This window comes from Halichoerus grypus, chromosome 7 (genome assembly GCF_964656455.1).
Source record: "Halichoerus grypus chromosome 7, mHalGry1.hap1.1, whole genome shotgun sequence".
In the NCBI taxonomy this organism is placed as follows: domain Eukaryota; kingdom Metazoa; phylum Chordata; class Mammalia; order Carnivora; family Phocidae; genus Halichoerus; species Halichoerus grypus.
In genome coordinates, this window is record NC_135718.1 from 34,134,072 (window position 1) to 34,153,495 (window position 19,424).

General features: G+C 39.6%; 1 protein-coding gene across 3 annotated transcripts in view; it reads left to right on the plus strand.

Annotated features, from left to right (window-relative positions):
* The window catches only part of IDE (insulin degrading enzyme), a 114,322-nt gene that overhangs the window by 21,295 nt on the left and 73,603 nt on the right, over positions 1 to 19,424 (plus strand). For all 3 annotated transcript variants that reach the window (XM_036079075.2, XM_078077359.1, XM_078077360.1), the window contains exons 2-3: positions 17,471 to 17,655; positions 18,666 to 18,873. In XM_036079075.2, the coding sequence (XP_035934968.2) occupies positions 17,471 to 17,655; positions 18,666 to 18,873 (393 nt within the window). The remainder of the gene's footprint in view (positions 1 to 17,470; positions 17,656 to 18,665; positions 18,874 to 19,424) is intronic.

The window sequence follows — 19,424 nt, forward strand, 5'->3', positions numbered from 1 at the left end:
GGTAATAACATGGTGGTTACTGAGGTGGGTCTGTTTGCATATCACCTCCGTGGGACCATAATAATGATGATTATAATATAAGGTTACCATTTGTGAGTGCCTACTGTGTACCAGACACTGTGCCTTGATGAAGTTTTGTTTTGTTTTGTTTTATACCTATCTTACAAGAGAAATGCTATAAACGCTGCTCAAGTCTGATGGACTTGTAGTTACCTCTGTCAAGTTTAACAGACTCATATGAACACATGACTTTTTTTTTTTTTAAAGATTTGTTCATTTATTATTAGAGAGAGGGAGGGCATAGGTGGGAGGGATAGAGGGAGAGGGAGAGAGAGAATATCAAGCAGACTCCCTGTTGAGCACAGAGCCCAATGTGCGGCTTAATTTCATGACCCAAGCTGAAACCAAGAGTTGTACACCCAAGGCACTGAGCCACCCAGGCACCCCCACCTCACATAACTTTTTTTTTTAAATATTCATTTTAGAGTGTGAGTGAGTGGGGGGGAGGGGCAGAGGGAGAGAATCCAAGCAGACTCCCCTCTGAGCATGGAGCCTGATGTGGGGCTTGATCTCATGACCCATGAGATCATGACCTGAGCCAAAACCACGAGTCGGATGCTTAACTGACTGAACCACCCAGGCGCCCCTTAACATGACTCTTGATTGGCAAAACTAGATGAGGCCCAAAAGCCCAGTTTGACCAGAAGAGTCTAATAGTATCTAAAATCTGAGCAGTAAAGGGGTCATTTGGTAAAGGTGAAGGTATATAATTACTGAACACTTGCTGGAAGTGGTCAGTGGGTCAGTGCTGGCATGGAAAATCATTTCAAGGCAAAGTCCAGGTCTAGCTTTCTGATCCAGCATTATCTGAAGAGGGCAGAATTCTGTCAGAACCACAGGGTACATATGGTTAGAACTGAGCCCTCAAGTGGAAGTATACCCCTCTGTGTAGAATTGAGTGTTTATGGTTTGCTTTTCTTGGAGGACTGTCATGAGAGAATTAGTTACAGGTTGATAATTTCTTAGCTTGTGATTTGAATTAATCTTTAGAGACCATGACAATGATCTTTGAGCTGTCCTTGCTGTTTGTTCTGGGATCATGGAGCATCTATGAGGATGATGACCCATGTGTAAAAATAATTCTGAGTTTGAAGAAATTATAACTTTTTTTTTTTTTTTAAGATTTATTTGTTTGAGGGGCGCCTGGGTGGCTCAGTCATTAAGTGTCTGCCTTCGGCTCAGGTCATGATCTCAGGGTCCTGGGATTGAGCCCCACATGGGGCTCCCTGCTCCTCGGGGAACCTGCTTCTCCCTCTCCCTCTGTGTGCTGCTCCCCCTGCTTGTACACTGTCTCAAATAAATAAATAAAATCTTAAAAAATAAAAGATTTGTTTGAGAGAGAGAGCACATGTGCATGTGCACATGAGTGAGGGGAAGGGCAGAGGCAGAGGGAGAGAATCTTCAAGCAGACTCCCTGCTGAGCTCAGAGCCCGAGGTGGGGCTCAATCCCACTATCCATGAGATCATGACCTGAGCTGAAACCAAGAGTCCAACATTTAAGCCACTGAACCACCCAGGAGCCCCAAGAAATTTTAACTTCATATAGTATTCTTTTTGTTTTGTTTTAAAATAAAGAACCTGTCTCATATCATGGGTTAGAAGTTGATGTAAATGTTGAAAATTGTTGAGGGGAGAATTTAAAGTTTCACCATTTTGCTTTTATTTGGATTATATTTGTTGCTTGTCACTCTTGGTTGGTTGCTGGGAGTATCAAGTTTTATTTTTAAATCTTAACTGAGGTCTAAAGTAAGTAATTACTCCAAAGCTAGTTTTCATATCATACTTAGTGACTAAAGACGAGTTAAAATATTTAACATCTTACTTTATTATTGACTTAGTTAAATTGACTCATGTTGTACTTATATGGGCCTCCTGTTTCTTCTGGCCAAGATGACATCAACAGAAATAGTTGTCTCAAAGACACACCTGAGAAGGGTTAGATAATTATCATGTTAATTGGACTATTGTTTCTTAGTGAGCCTTCCTAGTTTAGCACTTGTTTGATTTTGGACAGCTACTTCTCAGTTTCCATGTGGCACCATTTCCAAGATGACTTTTTGTGCATGATAATATTAGCCTTGAGTAATTCATGTATCTCCTTCCTCTTTTATTTTATTGTGTTTGCTCTTTTTAAAAACTCTATTTAAAAAAACTTTTAATTGAAATATAAGTGTTCAGGTTGATGAATTTTCACAAACCAAACATATCTGTATAACCAACATGTGACCAGTGTCCCAGAAACCTCCCTCATGTTTCCTTCTAATGACTGCTCCATGCCCCCAAGGGAAACCACTATCTTGACAAAAGGTTTAGCTTGATTTTACTTGTTCTTGCACTTTATATAAATGGGAGGATACAGTATTTAGTCTTTGCATAAAGCTTCTTTCACTCAACCTTGTGTTAGTGAGATTCATCCTTATTGTGCCTTGTTCTAGCTTTTCATTTTCACTGTTGTATACTATTTCATTGTGTGAATATATCACACAATGGACTTATCTTTTCATTGTTTTTTTTTTTTTTTTTTAAAGAGACTTTATTTTTTTAAATTTTTTTTTAAGATTTTATTTATTTATTCATGAGAGACAGAGAGAGAGAGAGACAGAGGCAGAGTTTGGAGAAGCAGGCTCCCCGCGGAGCAGGGAGCCCGATGCGGGACTCGATCCCAGGACCCTGGGATCATGACCTGAGCCGAAGGCAGACGCTTAACCAACTGAGCCACCCAGGCGTCCCATCTTTTCATTGTTAATGGACATTTGATTGTTTCTAGTTTTGGCTATTGTGAATCATATTGCTATGAACATATAAATGCATTTATTTCAGGTATATATCTAATTTATGAATTGTTATGTCATATTGTCAGCTTTAGTGTAGACTGCCATTTTTCTAAAGATGTTGTTTATTTTAGAGCACTCCCGTGGGGGGGAGGGGCAAAGGGAGAGGGAGGGAGAAACCCAAGTGGACTCCGTGCTGAATGTGGAGCCCAACGAGTGTGGAGCCTGATGCTGGGCTTGATCTCATGACCCTGAGATCAGATCTGAGCCAAAACCAAGAGTTGGTTGCTTAACTGACTGCGCCACCCAGGTGCCTCTAGACTGCCAGTTTTTAAAAAATGGTTGTACCAACTTGCATTCCCACCAGCAGTGTATGAGAGTTTGGGTTACCCTGTAAGTTCTGTATCACTTGGTATTTTCCATCCTTTTCATTTTAGCCATTCTGGTGGGTATGTAGTGATAGCTCAGAAAATCTGTGACAAAAATCACCTATGGATTTGGGGCATCTTGAGCCTTTAATCTGTCACACCAAACTCATGCACCCACCAAAGCCTTGATTATCTTTGTTGAGTAGAGTCCTTCTTCTTAGGCCAAGTGTGATCTTCAGTCTGCATTCAAAATTAGCAAATACCCTCAGAGAAGAAGACAGATGATGATCATCAGCTCACCCAGAGAGTTCTCCCATCTCTGGGATTTGCAGTTCATCCAATCCTCATTTCTTCCACAACTCTCCAACATCTTTGAAAATGTGACTTTCTAATTTATCATGGCCTTTTCTATTTATTGAAGCTGAATCTGGTTGCCATAACCTATTATTATCCCATCCAGAAATGGAAGTTGTCAGAGATTCTTGGGGTTTTCCTCCATCCTTCAAAGGTTCTTCTGGCTGGTCTAAGAATTAAATTGACAGATTAACAGGATAAAATCAAATTTAATTTTGTATGTATAGGAACCATACACAGAGGAGAGGTTCAAAGACAGAAAGGTAAAATGAGGTATATATGACATCCCGAGCTAAGGAGTGGGATGAGTCCTGGGGCCTCAAAGAGGAGGAGGGCCGTTCACAGGCAGTAAGAAGAACAGATGTTTGATAACTAGGTGTTTGCCCCCCATACATATGAGTCACTTAGATAAAATTTATTTCTGGTAATAACTCTACTTCTGGGGAAGACCCCCAATTTAGATTCTTTTAGGTAATTATGGGAGGTACCAAAACTTCTCTTGAGCCTGCAGGGTCTTGATTCCCTTCAGCTCAAAATAGTCCACATGCCAAAGTGACACATTTTGGGGAGACTTGCTCTGAACCCCTTCATACACAGTCATGTCACCTATGAATAATGTTAGTTGCTCTTCCCCTTCTTTCTCATGTTTATGTGTTTTATTTTTCTTGCATTATTGGACTGGTCAGAATCATCAGTCCATTGTTGAATAGAAGAGAGGATAGTGACATCCTGTTTGTGGGGAAGGGGGTTGCGGGTGTCTGCATTATTTTACCATTGAGTATGATGATTGCTGTAGTTTTTGTGGATATTTTTCAGATGAAGGAATTTTCTTCCTTCAATTTCTAGTTTGCAGACTTAAAAATTGTTGAATTTAGTTACTTTTTCTGCATCTACTCAGATAATTGTGATTTTTTCACCTTTTTATCTGTTCACGTGGCTCACTGTATGCTTCTGAAAAATAGCCTTAGCCCTACCATATATATTGTAGTAATTATCGTATTCCCTTTCATGCATGAGACAATTGTACATACACTTCTCTCTCTTTAAACTTGCTATACATTTAATCCTGCCATTGGTTTCCTTCTTATTTTTTATTATCGAAGTATCATGAGACAATATGGTTCTCAGCCCAGGGACTCTGGCAGATTAGAAGCATTCTTCCAGGCTCCTTTCTACTACCTATCTCTGTTTCCTATGGAGAGAAAGGAGTAAAAGAACTGGAGCATTTATTTTGACCTATATTAATTTTTGTTTCCTTGTTTTTGTTACTTGGGATTGTAAGGGAGGGGAATGAGATCAGGGCAGGGCTGTGGGGGTGGTAACTGGGAGCTGAGGAAGAAAGCCATATATGATTTCTTTCAGTACTGCCTTCTGCTCCTCCCTTCCCACACTTCCTCTTTGTTGATAGTTCCAGCTCTGCCACAAATCAATTGTGTAAATGCCCTTGGGCAAGTCGCTTAATCACTGAGCTTTTATTTCCTCTTCTGGGGTTGAGGAGAATGACCAACAGCTGCTGTGACCTGTCACTTAGGGAGAATGGGAAAATTAAATGAGTAGTTTATAAAGCATATGACACTTTAAAAATGAGAGTAATTGTTAGTATTGGTTTGTACTGTGGCATCTTAAATTTTCTAACAGCCTGAAGGCTACCTGTGGGAGAAAGAAGGTGTGAAACACCCTCAGTCCTCAAACTACAACTCTAAGAAACCTGTAGTTAAGTAACTGTGTGGCAAGAGGTATAAAATGGAGGTTTTGTTCATTTGCTTCAACCTCCATAAAGCCCGTATAAAGTGTTCCATGTTAAGCTTGTCACTTTTGAAATGAACAGCCATTGATATGTATGCACCAAAACTAAAAATTTGCAAAAGCGCTTATCTCTAAAATGATGCTGCTATAGGATTCCTTTATTTTTCAAAATTTTATTTATTTCAGAGAGAGTGCATGCACGCATGCAGGGGGAGGGCCAGAGGGAGAGGGAGAATCTCAAGCCGACTTCACACTGAGTGGGGAGCCACTGCAGGGCTTGATCTCACAACTCTGAGATTATGACCTGAGCTGAAATCAAGAGTCAGACCCTTAACCGACTGAGCCATCCAGGTGCCCCTGTAGGAGTCCTTTAATTATAACCACCCTTACTCATTCAAGGTTCATTTTTTCATGGTAAACTTCTTTCCAGAGGATGCAGAGTTAGAACAGCTGACATTCTGCCTTGAACAAAGAAAAAGCATCTCATCACAGGAAAATAAGATTTAATTGACAGGATTTTAGTTTATACCCACCTTTATAATCGAGCTGGTATATAAAGTGAGGTATAGTGATACGTATAACTGAAGAGCCATGAGTATATGCTTCCCTGAGAGATGTTGTGATTTTTTAGGTCAAGCATTTGAGAATACGTGATCTTATATTGAAGCATCCTAGGGCTTATACCATCACTACCTTGATATTCTCTCTCTTACTTCTGTCTTCCTCAGGGAAGAAAGGATGTTTATGGTGTGGTTCTGATTTCAGGCATTTTTCTCCTCCCTATTCAGGAGCGCCGTAGGCAAGCTCAACTTCTGCCTATGGTTTTAGGAGTGGGTGGATGGATTCCACAGAAGGGAGGTTTTGATTTATAATTTTGCTATTAGCATGGTCATTCACCTGTTCGAGTTTATAGGTCATGCATTTAGAAATTAGAAATAGATGAGGTCTACCTTTAAATATGTCTGAAGCTATGGGGGTGGGTAGGGAGCAAAACGCAAAATAAAATTTCTCAATCTCCTGTTAAATAGTCTGTGAAACAAAGAGATATGAGAAAAAAAAGACTGTAAAAGGTCATCTGAATAAAAGATTATTTGCATAAAAAATTTCCTCTTGGTATGGGAATTTGGAGATGACCTGTTTGGGAATTTGATTTTGCACACCTGCAGTTTAGGTCTTTACTTGTCTAGATAAAAATCCGTGATCTTTCAGGGGAAGTTCTGGTCGTAGTTCTATTAACACCAAGCTCTTGTTTTTCTGCTTTATGCCTCCTGTTTTTTTCTCACCACCAGTCCTTTGCTCAGGTATGTCCTTCCTTTTATTTGGCATGCTTCCACTTACTTCCTCTCTTTCCCCTCTCTCCCCTCTTAGACAGTTAGGTGTCCCCCTTTTCATTATTCCCATAGTGCCCCGGGAACAACTTTGTCACTACTTAAAAGATAATGACCTGTATTCTCCTCGCTAGCCTGGGTTCCTTCAGAGCAAGGACTCTGGGGCACTCATCTTTATAGCTAACATACATGATGTAGTGTCTGCACCTTAAGAGGCCTCCTTAAATATTCCTTTAGCTGTGAGGGAGCTGGAGTGGACACAGGACTGGAAGTTAAGAGTTGAATTCTAATTGTAACTTGCTGTATGATCTTGGACAAGCAATTTAAGTTCCCTGACCTTCAATGTCCCTATAAGTAGGATGAGGGGACTAGCCCACTTGGGGATCTTGTTCAAATGCAGATTCTGGCTCAGTGGGTCTCTGGTGGGTTCTGATATCTTGCATTGTTAACCAGCTCTCAGGAAGGGCCAGTGCTGCCAGTCCACGTACTGCAAAGGACTAGATAACAAGTAATGACTCTTCCAGCTTTTACCTATTGTGATTTTAGTCATTGTTTTAAATTCTGAACAGAACTACAAAATATGCTGTAATTACTAAATCTCTCTCCGGTTTATCAGAATGCTGAACACTGACAATGTTGTGCCTTATGAAGTTTCCAGTGTATGATAATGTCACTAAAACGGAAAGCAGTTTTATTGCTCCTAAGATTTTGACTTAGGTTAAAAATATCAAATAAGTGTCTGGGAAAGCATTTGAGTTAGCACCAGCCTGTCATCTGAAAGTCAGAATTACTCCTGAAGGCTTTATGCTAATGAGGGAGCTGGGATGTGATCTAATGAGTATAAATACAGAGACAGGCAAGCTGTTGATGAATTCATCGTCAGAGGAGTTCCCGATCATTTCCTTCAGTTCTCCAGAAGGTGAGAATCAAATTGTTGTAGGATGTGCTGATAGATAGGCTGTAGGGATCCAGACTGTGCCTACTGAATATAGATTGCTGGGGATGGATCTTGTTTGAAGATGTTGGTACTGTTTCTTTTGGCTTTTACTTCCTCAAGAAGTCATGATGTTTGATTTGGTAGCATTGCCAGCATAGAAATTTATAGTTGTCCTTGATTTCTGGTACAAAAGTCTAAAAGTAGTTGGATTAATTTTTATATTTGACTTAGAGAATAAATCCATCTCTTTGTGGTCAGTCACAGCAGGGATATCAGTCAGGCATGCCTTCAATATCTGAATGAGTTCTGTGCGTGCCTGTGATGAGCTCCGATGGTACGTATTTTTTCCTCTGAAAAAAATGAAAATCTGGACAAGGGGAATGTAGCCTGTAGTGGAGGGTGGTTATCTTACTTCTGATGAGTTTTTCACCTCCCACAGAATAAGACCATCCGTCCTACAAAAGTGAGCTGTATTTCATCTCCCCACCACAGCTTGGGTTGGACAGACTTTTTAGAGCTCCATCATCGTCATTACATTTTAGTCATTTGTAGTCCTTGGTTCTCCTAGGCCAGACTAACTGGGCCAAGCACCGTAGAGGGAGTTAGGTGGAAACAATGGCAATGGAATAAAAATAAATAGCCTTTGGTTTTTGCTCCCACTTGGTGAAATCCATTACAAGAATCCCAACCCCTCTCTCTAGTAGAGCATTACAGGAGGGAGCGTAGGTTATTCTCTGTGGTACACACTGAGCTTTCCTATTTTCTTTTAATGCTGCCCTTCTTCTTGAGGGTCTTAATGGAGGCTGTCTCGTGGTTTATTTAATCTTAACCCAGGTTAAAGTCCTTGAAATCAGATACGTACTGAAGGCATTTGTCGTAGTCCAAACAGATTGTCCTTTGGGAAATACCTTAGCCAGGATTATTATCCTTGTGCCCCTCTTTGGAGGCTCAGGTAGATAATTTTCTGTTACCCTGAGATTTTTTTTTTTTAACCACAGAACACCTTTTTTAAGACTTTGTACTCAGATATTTTCATCTGTCTTGAACATCGAACTTCAGTGGCTTGTGACTAATGAAATAGAAAGGAGTTGTTAATACCTTATAACTCCCAAATTGCTTTTGATTTTTCCAATGGTGATCTTATATCCCAAAAATGTTAGCATTATATTTTATGCTTTGTTTTTCAAGAAATAAGTTTTACTATAAATAGGGCATGACTATTAGCACTATGTGATTTTAAAAAACCAGTATTATATATTTAGTATGACTTACAGTATTTTAAAATTCCAAAGAGTCTTCTCAAAAGGAGATCTAGACAACAATCTTAATAGGAGCAAACCTCTTTTTTTTTTTTATCAATTGTTACTCAGAAGAATAGTTAGATAATTTCAGAGCGGAAGGTATTCTTTTTTTCTTCTTTAATTTTTTGTTATGTTAATCACCATACATTACATCATTAGTTTTTGATGCAGTGTTCTGTGATTCATTGTTTGTGCATAACACCCAGTGCGCCATGCAGAACATGCCCCAGTTAATACCCATCACCAGGCCAACCCATCCTCCCATCCCCCTCCCCTCTAGAACCCTCAGTTTGTTTTTCAAAGTCCATCGTCTCTCCCTCCGATTTCCCCCCCTTCATTCTTCCCCTCCTATCTTTTTTTTTTTCTTAACATATATTGCATTATTTGTTTCAGAGGTACAGATCTGTGATTCAACAGTCTTGCACAATTCACAGCGCTTACCATAGCACATACCCTCCCTAATGTCTATCACCCAGCCACCCCTTCCCTCCCACCCCCCCCACTCCAGCAACCCTCAGTTTGTTTCCTGAGATTAAGAATTCCTCATATCAGTGAGGTCATATGATACATGTCTTTCTCTGACTTATTTCGCTCAGCATAACACCCTCCAGTTCCATCCACATCATTGCAAATGGCAAGATCTCATTCCTTTTGATGGCTGCATGATATTCCATTGTATATATATACCACATCTTCTTTATCCATTCATCTGTCAATGGACATCTTGGCTCTTTCCACAGTTTGGCTATTGTGGACATTGCTGCTATAAACATCGGGGTGCACGTACCCCTTCGGATCCCTACATTTGTATTTTTGGGGTAAATACCCAGTAGTGCAATTGCTGGATCGTATGGTAGCTCTATTTTCAACTTTTTGAGGCACCTCCATACTGTTTTCCAGAGTGGTTGCACCAGCTTGCATTCCCACCAACAGTGTAGGAGGGTTCCCTTTTCTCCGCATCCCCGCCAACATCTGTCGTTTCCTGACTTGTTGATTTTAGCCATTCTGACTGGTGTGAGGTGGTATCTCATTGAGGTTTTGATTTGGATTTCCCTGATGTTGAGCGATGTTGAGCACTTTTTCATGTGTCTGTTGGCCATTTGGATGTCTTCTTTGGAAAAATGTCTGTTCATGTCTTCTGCCCATTTCTTGATTGGATTCTTTGTTCTTTGGGTGTTGAGTTTAAGAAGTTCTTTATAGATTTTGGATACTAGCCCTTTATCTGATATGTCATTTGCAAATATCTTCACCCATTCTGTCGGTTGTCTTTTGGTTTTGTTGACTGTTTCTTTTGCTGTGCAAAAGCTTTTTATCTTGATGAAGTCCCAAGAGTTCATTTTTGCCCTTGCTTCCCTTGCCTTTGGCGATGTTTCTAGGAAGAAGTTGCTGCAGCTGAGGTCGAAGAGGTTGCTGCATGTGTTCTTCTTTAGGATTTTGATGGACCCCTGTCTCACATTTAGGTCTTTCAACCATTTGAGTCTATTTGTGTGTGTGGTGTAAGGAAATGGTCCAGTTTCATTCTTCTGCATGTGGCTGTCCAATTTTCCCAACACCATTTGTTGAAGAGACTGTCTTTTTTCCATTGGACATTCTTTCCTGCTTTGTCGAAGTTGAGGAGTTGAGGGTCCATTTCTGGGCTCTCTATTCTGTTCCATTGATCTATGTGTCTGTTTTTGTGCCAGTACCATACTGTCTTGATGATGACAGCTTTGTAATGGGGCTGGAAGTCTGGAATTGTGATGCCGCCAGCTTTGCTTTTCTTTTTCAACATTCCTTTGGCTATTCAGGGTCTTTTCTGGTTCCATACAAATTTTAGGATTATTTGTTCCATTTCTTTGAAAAAAGTGGATGGTATTTTGATGGGGATTGCATTGTATGTGTAGATTGCTCTAGGTAGCATTGACATCTTCACAATATTTGTTCTTCCAGTCCATGAGCATGGAACGTTTTTCCATTTCTTTGGGTCTTCCTCAATTTCTTTCATGAGTATTTTATAGTTTTCTGAGTACAGATCCTTTGCCTCTTTGGTTAGATTTATTCCTAGGTATCTTACGGTTTTGGGTGCAATTGTAAATGGGACCAACTCCTTCATTTCTCTTTCTTCTGTCTTGTTGTTGGTGTATAGGAATGCCACTGATTTCTGTGCATTGATTTTATATCCTGCCACTTTACTGAATTCCTGTATGAGTTCTAGCAGTTTTGGGGTGGAGTCTTTGGGGTTTTCCACATAAAATATCATATCATCTGCAAAGAGTGAGAGTTTGACTTCTTCTTTGCCGTTTGGATGCCTTTTATTTCTTTTTGTTGTCTGATTGCTGTGGCTAGGACTTCTAATACTACGTTGAATAGCAGTGGTGATAGTGGACATCCCTGCTGCATTCCTGACCTTAGGGGGAAAGCTCTCAGTTTTTCCCCATTGAGAATGATATTCGCTGTAGGTTTTTCATAGGTGGCTTTTATGATATTGAGGTATGTACCCTCTATGCCTATACTCTGAAGAGGTTTGATCAAGAAAGGATGCTGTACTTTGTCAAATGCTTTTTCTGCATCTATTGAGAGAATCATATGATTCTTTTTTTTTTATTTTTTTATTGTTATGTTAATCCCCATACATTACATCATTAGTTTTAGATATAGTGTTCCATGATTCATTGTTTGTGCATAACACCCAGTGCTCCATGCAGAACGTGCCCTCCCCAATACCCATCACCAGGCTAACCCATCCTCCCACCCCCCTCCCCTCTAGAACCCTCAGTTTGTTTTTCAGAGTCCATTGTCTCTCATGGTTCTTCTCCCCCTCCGATTTCCCCCCTTCATTCTTCCCCTCCTGCTACATTCTTCTTCTTCTTTTTTTTTTTAACATATATTGCATTATTTGTTTCAGAGGTACAGATCTGTGATTCAACAGTCTTGCACAATTCACAGCGCTTACCAGAGCACATACCCTCCCCAGTGTCCATCACCCAGTCACCCCATCCCTCCCACCCCACCCGAGAATCATATGATTCTTGTTCTTTCTTTTGTTAATGTATTGTATCACATTGATTGATTTGCGGATGTTGAACCAACCTTGCAGCCCAGGGATAAATCCCACTTGGTTGTGGTGAATAATCCTTTTAATGTACTAGCCAATTGGATCCTATTGGCTAGTATTTTGGTGAGGATTTTTGTATCCATGTTCATCAAGGATATTGGTCTGTAATTCTCCTTTTTGATGGGGTCTTTGTCTGGTTTGGGGATCAAGGTAATAGTGGCCTCCTAAAATGAGTTTGGAAGTTTTCCTTCCATTTCTATTTTTTGGAACAGTTTCAGAAGAATAGATATTAATTCTTCTTTAAATGTTTGGTAGAATTCCCCTGGGAAGCCATCTGGCCCTGGGCTTTTGTTTGTTGGGAGATTTTTGATGACTGCTTCAACTTCCTTAGTGTTTATAGGTCTGTTCAGGTTTTCTATTTCTTCCTGGTTCAATTTTGGTAGTTGATACATCTCTAGCAATGCATCCATTTCTTCCAGGTTATCTAATTTGCTGGCATAGAGTTGCTCATAATATGTTCTTATAATTGTTTGTATTTCTTTGGTGTTGGTTGTGATTTCTCCTCTTTCATTCATGATTTTGTTGATTTGGGTCATTTCTCTTTTCTTTTTGATAAGTCTGGCCAGGGGTTTATCAATCTTGTTAATTCTTTCAAAGAACCAGCTCCTAGTTTCGTTGATCTGTTCTACTGTTCTTTTGGTTTCTATTTCATTGATTTCTGCTCTGATCTTTATTATTTCTCTTCTCCTGCTGGGTTTAGGCTTTATTTGCTGTTCTTTCTCCAGCTCCTTTAGGTGGAGGGTTAGGTTGTGTACTTGAGACCTTTCTTATTTCTTGAGAAAGGCTTGTATTGCTATATACTTTCCTCTTAGGACTGCCTTTGCTACATCCCAAAGATTTTGAACAGTTGTGTTTTCATTTTCATTGGTTTCCATGAATTTTTTTAATTCTTTCTTTAGTAGGGTGCTCTTTAGCCTCCATGTATTGGAGTTCTTTCTGACTCTCCTCTTGTGATTGAGTTCTAGTTTCAAAGCATTGTGGTCTGAAAATAGGCAGGGAACGATCCGAATCTTTTGGAACCAGTTGAAACCTGATTTGTGACCTAGGATGTGATCTATTCTGGAGAATGTTCCATGTGCACTAGAGAAGAATGTGTATTCTGTTGCTTTGGGATGGAATGTTCTGAATATATCTGTGAAGTCCATTTGGTCCAGTGTGTCATTTAAAGTCTTTATTTCCTTGTTGATCTTTTGCTTAGATCATCTATCCATTTCAGTGAGGGGGGTGTTAAAGTCCCCCACTATTATTGTATTGTTGTCAATGTGTTTCTTTGCTTTTGTTATTAACTGGCTTATATAATTGGCTGCTCCCATGTTAGGGGCATAGATATTTACAATTGTTAGATCTTCTTGTTGGATAGACCCTTTAAGTAGGATATAGTGTCCTTCCTCATCTCTTATTACAGTCTTTGGTTTAAAATCTAGTTTGTCTGATATAAGGATTGCCACCCCAGCTTTCTTTTGGTGTCCATTAGCATGGTAAATGGTTTTCCACCCCCTCACTTTCAATCTGGGGGTGACTTTGGGTCTAAAATGAGTCTCTTGCAGACAGCGTATCGATGGGTCTTGTTTTTTAATCCAGTCTGATAGCCTGTGTCTTTTGATTGGGGCATTTAGCCCATTTACATTCAGGGTAACTATTGAAAGATATGAATTTAGTGCCGTTGTATTGCCTGTAAGGTGACTGTTACTGTATATTGTCTGTGTTTCTTTCTGGTCTATGTTGCTTTTAGGCTCTCTCTTTGCTTAGAGGACCCCTTTCAATATTTCTTGTAGGGCTGGTTTCGTGTTTGCAAATTCCTTTAGTTTTTGTTTGTCCTGGAAGCTTTTTATCTCTCCTTCTATTTTCAATGACAGCCTATCTGGATATAGTATTCTTGGCTGCATATTTTTCTCATTTAGTGCTCTGAATAAATCATGCCAGTCCTTTCTGGCCTGCCAGGTCTCTGTGGATAGGTCTGTTGCCAATCTAATGTTTCTACCCTTGTAGGTTACAGATCTCTTGTCCCGAGCTGCTTTCAGGATTTTCTCTTTGTCTCTGAGACTCGTAAGTTTTACTATTAGATGTCGGGGTGTTGACCAATTTTTATTGACTTTGAGAGGGGTTCTCTGTGCCTTCTGGATTTTGATGCCTGTTTCTTTCCCCAAATTAGGGAAATTCTCTGCTATAATTTGCTCCAGTATACCTTCTGCCCCTCTCTCTCTTTCTTCTTCTTCTAAGATCCCAATTATTCTAATGTTGTTTCGTCTTATGGTATTGCTTATCTCTCAAATTCTGCCCTCGTGATCCAGTAGTAGTTTTTCTCTGCTTCTTTATTTTCCATCATTTGGTCTTCTATATCACTGATTCTCTCTTCTGCCTCATTTATCCTAGCAGTTAGCACCCCCATTTTTGATTGCACCTCATTAATAGCCTTTTTGATTTTGACTTGGTTAGATTTTAGTTCTTTTATTTCTCCAGAAGGGGTTTCTCTAATAACTTCCATGCTTTTTTCAAGCCCAGCTAGTATCTTTAAAGTGATGATTCTGAACTCTAGATCCGACATCATACTAATGTCCATATTGAGTAGGTCCCTGGCAGTCGGTACTACCTCTTGTTCTTTTTGTTGAGGTGGTTTTTTCCATCTTGTCATTTTGTCCAGAGGAGAAAAGATGAATGAGAGAACAAAATGCTAACAGGGTAACAACGTCCCCAGAAAATATACTCTAAACAAATCAGAAAAGACCTGAAGCAGGGGGAAAAGAAAGGGAAAGAGAGAAAAAAGAAAAAGAAAAAGATAAAGATAAAAACACACAAAAACAGAACAAAACAAAACCAGAGTATGATCAAATATGATCAGGCTGGTGCATAGATCAGTGCCACACACTAGATTTTGGGTGTATTTTGGTCTGTTAGAAGAAAGTGCCTCCCAAAATTTTAAAGAAAGAAAAACTTATATATGTACAAAAATAAGGGTTGATATGATGAAGGGATGGAATATGACTTTAAAGATGAAAATTATAAAACATTTTATAAAAGGAATTGATAAGTTGTTTGAAAAAAGAAAGAAGAGGATTAAAAAAAAAAAAGAATGTGATCAGGCAGGAGACTAGAACAAAGCCATACATTAGAGATTTAGGGTATATTTTGATCTGTTAGAAGAAACTGTATCTCAAAATTTTAAGGAGAGAACAACTTATATATATATGCCAAAAATAAGGGTAACTAATATGAAGGGATAGAATATGACTCAAAATGAAAAATAAAATTTTTTTTAAAAAAGGGATTGATAAGATGTTGGTTGAAAAAGGGAAAAAGAAAAATGCAAAAAAAAAAAAAAAAAAAGACAGTTAAAATAAAAAAAAATTAACTTTGAAAGACTGAAGAATCATGGTAAAAAAAGCCATGGATTCTATGTGCAGTATTCCCCTAGTGCTGGAGTTCTGCAGATCTCATTGATCGGTAAACTTGGTCTTGGCTGGCTGTTCTCTGATCTTCTGGGGGAGGGGCCTGTTGCCGTGGTTCCCAAATGTCTTTGCCGGAGGCGGAATTGCCCCGCCCTTGCCTGGTCCGGGCTAAGTAATCTGCTCGGGTTTGCTCTAGGGAGCTTTTTTGTTCCCTGCAAGCTTTCCCTACAGCTTTGGGGGAGGAGAGTGAAAATGGCGGCCTCCGAATCTCCGCCCTGGGGGAGCGGAGAACTCAGGGCCCAGCTGCTCTGTGAGCCCCCAGAGAAAAGCAGTCAATCACTCCTGTCTCCCCGGTCTCCGGCGGCACTCCGTGCTCACCCGGCCTGTGACCGAGTGTTTCTATTTCTGGCACCCGACTAGGTGTGGAGTCTCTAAACCCAGCAGATTCCTGCGGTGCGCTCCCGCGCCGCTCCTCCCGGGGGAGGAAGGGGAGTCTCCCGGGATCTGCCGCTTGTTGGGTCCCTGCTGGAGGAGCAGTGGCCCGACTGTGCCGCGGATCACGGTTTGTAGCAACCCCGAGCTGAGAGCCTGCGCCTGGGCTCGGTCTCTGCAGCCGGCTTCCCCGCCCCGATCCCTGGGAGCTCTGCCGCACTCAGGCACCCCCGGTCTTTCTGTGACCCCGAGGGTCCTGAGACCACACTGTCCCACGAGGTTTCCACCCCCCGCTTAGCCACTGGAGCGATGTCCCACAGCGGAGCAGACTTCTAGAGTTCCGATTTTGTGCTCCGTTGCTCTGTCACTTGCCAGAAGCGGCGATGGAGGTCCCCTCCCCCACCGTTTATCCTCCTGAATATCGCCTCGGATTCACTTCTCCATACGTCCTACCTTCCAGAAAGTGGTCGCTTTTCTGTTCAGAGAGTTGTTGCTATTCTTTTCTTCCATCTCCTGTTGAGTTTGTAGGTGTTCAGAATGGTTTGATCCCTATCCAGCTGAATTCCTCGAGAGGAAGGTATTCTGATAAAAGCAAACTGAATTTTTCCTTCCCTTATTTTCCATATATTTTAACACGAAAAATAAAGGTTTTATTGAAGATAATAATATGCCTATTTATGCCCCTTCTGATTTACCTTTAAATCTTGGACGTCTGTCAGTCTTTAAGGAGCAGACAGATCTACTTCTTTTATCTTCCAGGTAAGAAGAAAATATGCTAGCATAGGGTCATTTTTCCTCTGTAGTCTCAGATGTTTTGGGCTTTACCCGATTAGTCTATTGGCCTATTGATGATAAGAGGCTTATTTTTGTCTCTTGTATGATCCCCAACATAGACAAAAATAGCATATACTCTTAGTCTCAAAAATATACATAATCCCAGACTCTGGAACATCTCTTCCTTGCACTAATACCAGACAGTACTCCTACAGAATTCTGTGTGCTAACAGCCTCTTCCCATCTTGGTAACTCAGCTTTCCTAGAGAGGAAAGGAGAGGACTACTTCACCAGATTATAAAAATTACTTGGGATCTTTCCCACTTTTTGTTTGAATATACTTTTTCTTTCTTTTTTTCTGCCTTCATAGGTTAGCCCAGGTCTCTTATTTGTATCAGGAATTCACAGGTTTTTTTTCTCATTGGTAATTGTCGTCCCCTATGTTCTGAGCATGTGCATATCAGACCCATGAGTTCTAGCTCTGTCCTATCTTTGAATATCATCAGGTTGAGCAATGTTTGGCTTGGTCCTATAATAACCTTTACACAACCTCACATCTTACTTTAGTAAATATTTCTGAAATATGTGGGGAAGTGGTTATTGGTAATTAAAAACCCATTCTAGGTCAGCCCACTGACCAGCTCATCACCCAGCCTATCCTGTCTCAAATACGCATCCATCCCAGGTGCTCTCCTAGATCAAATAGGACTCCACAAAAACAATATTGTTAGCATTTCTCTAACAAGAATGAGGGGTAAGAGGGAAGAGAGGAATTAATACCCTGTAGATGAGCTATAAAGTTTTCTCCAGATATTTTTTTATCTGATGATGTATTATATGGGTTTGCTTGATATTGTTCTTTATTCTTTAAAAAAAATTAAGCCACAATGCAACAATTAATACTTTTTTTTCTTTTTAGTTTCCAAGAGAAGACTTACAGCAAGATGAATAATCCAGCTATCAAGAGACTAGGAAATCACATTATCAAATCTCCCGAAGACAAGCGAGAATACCGTGGGCTAGAGCTGGCCAATGGTATCAAAGTACTTCTCATCAGTGATCCGACCACGGATAAGTCATCAGCAGCACTTGATGTGCACATAGGTACAATTTAAATTGTGAATTGAGCTTGGTTCTGTTTTCTTGATCTAATGTTGAGATTTATTAGAACTCTCCATATGTGTGCAAATAAAGACCTCCTAGTTACAGTTTGATCTACCCTACTTTGTACAATAGCCCTGTACAGCTATTGGCAATCTACATATGTCAAAATCAAATAATCTTACATTTATTTACCAAGACATTTTGTTAGTTTCTCAGCTAAGGTGACCTAGCAGCAACGAAATTAATTCCAATCCTTCAGTTAGCAGTGGTAATGCTTTCGCTTTTGTACACTTTTGGTACACTAGGAAATAATCATATTTTCTAGATTCTTGTGTGCACATTTCCTTTTAAATTTAATGTGGCTTTAATCAATTGATTCTTACCTGTATGTACATAGGTGTGTTTCTTTTTTTCCTCTCTGAAAAGCTTTTATTTAACTCAATGGCATTTTAAAATTGAGAAAATAAGGTAATAACCATCATGTATTGAACAAATAATTATTGCCAAGTACCGCATAGTGCATTTTGCAAGTATCATTTGATTTGAGTTCGCACAGCTCTCTAGATTAGGTATATATAGAAAAAGTGACTGCGGCAAGATAAGGTATTGTGCTCACAATTTCACAGTCAGCAGAGCTGGTAACCCTAAACCTATGCTCTTAGCACTACACTGTATTATCTCCTGCAATAAAATGTCAGAGCTAGAACGTTCTAGCTCTTATAAAACAGTGAATTTTCAACTCTTTCTTTTCCTCCAGTGTGATGTGTGAGGAAACTAACATCCAGAGAGTTTAAGTAATCTGCCCAAAGTCACCACCTAATTAATATCAAAAGCTAAGGCTAGAATGGAAACAGAACCGTTTTAGAGCAGCCTGTGCCTAACTTTCTCTGACTGTGTGGTCGGAGTTGTCATGTTAATGGAAGTTCCACATCATCTGCAATCCATCCGTATTTTATAACTTCCAACATAAAAAAAAGATTTGTGGTATGTATTTTTTTCTTTTCTTTCAGGTTCATTGTCAGATCCGCCAAATATTGCTGGCTTAAGTCATTTTTGTGAACATATGCTATTTTTGGGAACAAAGAAATACCCTAAAGAAAATGAATACAGCCAGTTTCTCAGTGAGCACGCAGGAAGTTCAAATGCCTTTACTAGCGGAGAACACACCAATTACTATTTTGATGTTTCCCACGAACACCTAGAAGGTGCCCTAGACAGGTAATGCTGAATACCGTATGAATTTTCCAACTTTGTGCACTTTATTACATTAATAGTAGTAACAGTTACTATTTTTACGAAGATGTCTTCACAGCTTTATAGCTTAACAAAAAGTATTTTAACCAGTATTTCCCCCTGTGTTTTATAAAAAAGAAAAAAATAATGGGTGATATTATATATTTTGTGGTAGAGGAAAAATAATGGTGTGACTTTAAACCAGTCTTTAGCCCTACATATTTTATTGACTTATAAAATTCTCACCAGCTCTCCCCATTCTAACTGGTATTCCATATGAAGCATGTCATGAAGAATAAACTGTAGTAGTGTCATGGATTTCTTTTCAAACATGCTCCTATTCCAGAATGCTATAGTTACTCTAGTCTCAGGGATACTTAGTGGATATAGAATTTTTTTTTTTTAATTGAAGTATAATAGACATTGTATTAGTTTCAGGTATATAACATAATTATTCAATATTTGTATACATTAGAAAATGATCACCATTATAAGTCTAGATACCATCTGTCATCATACAAAATTACAAAAAATTT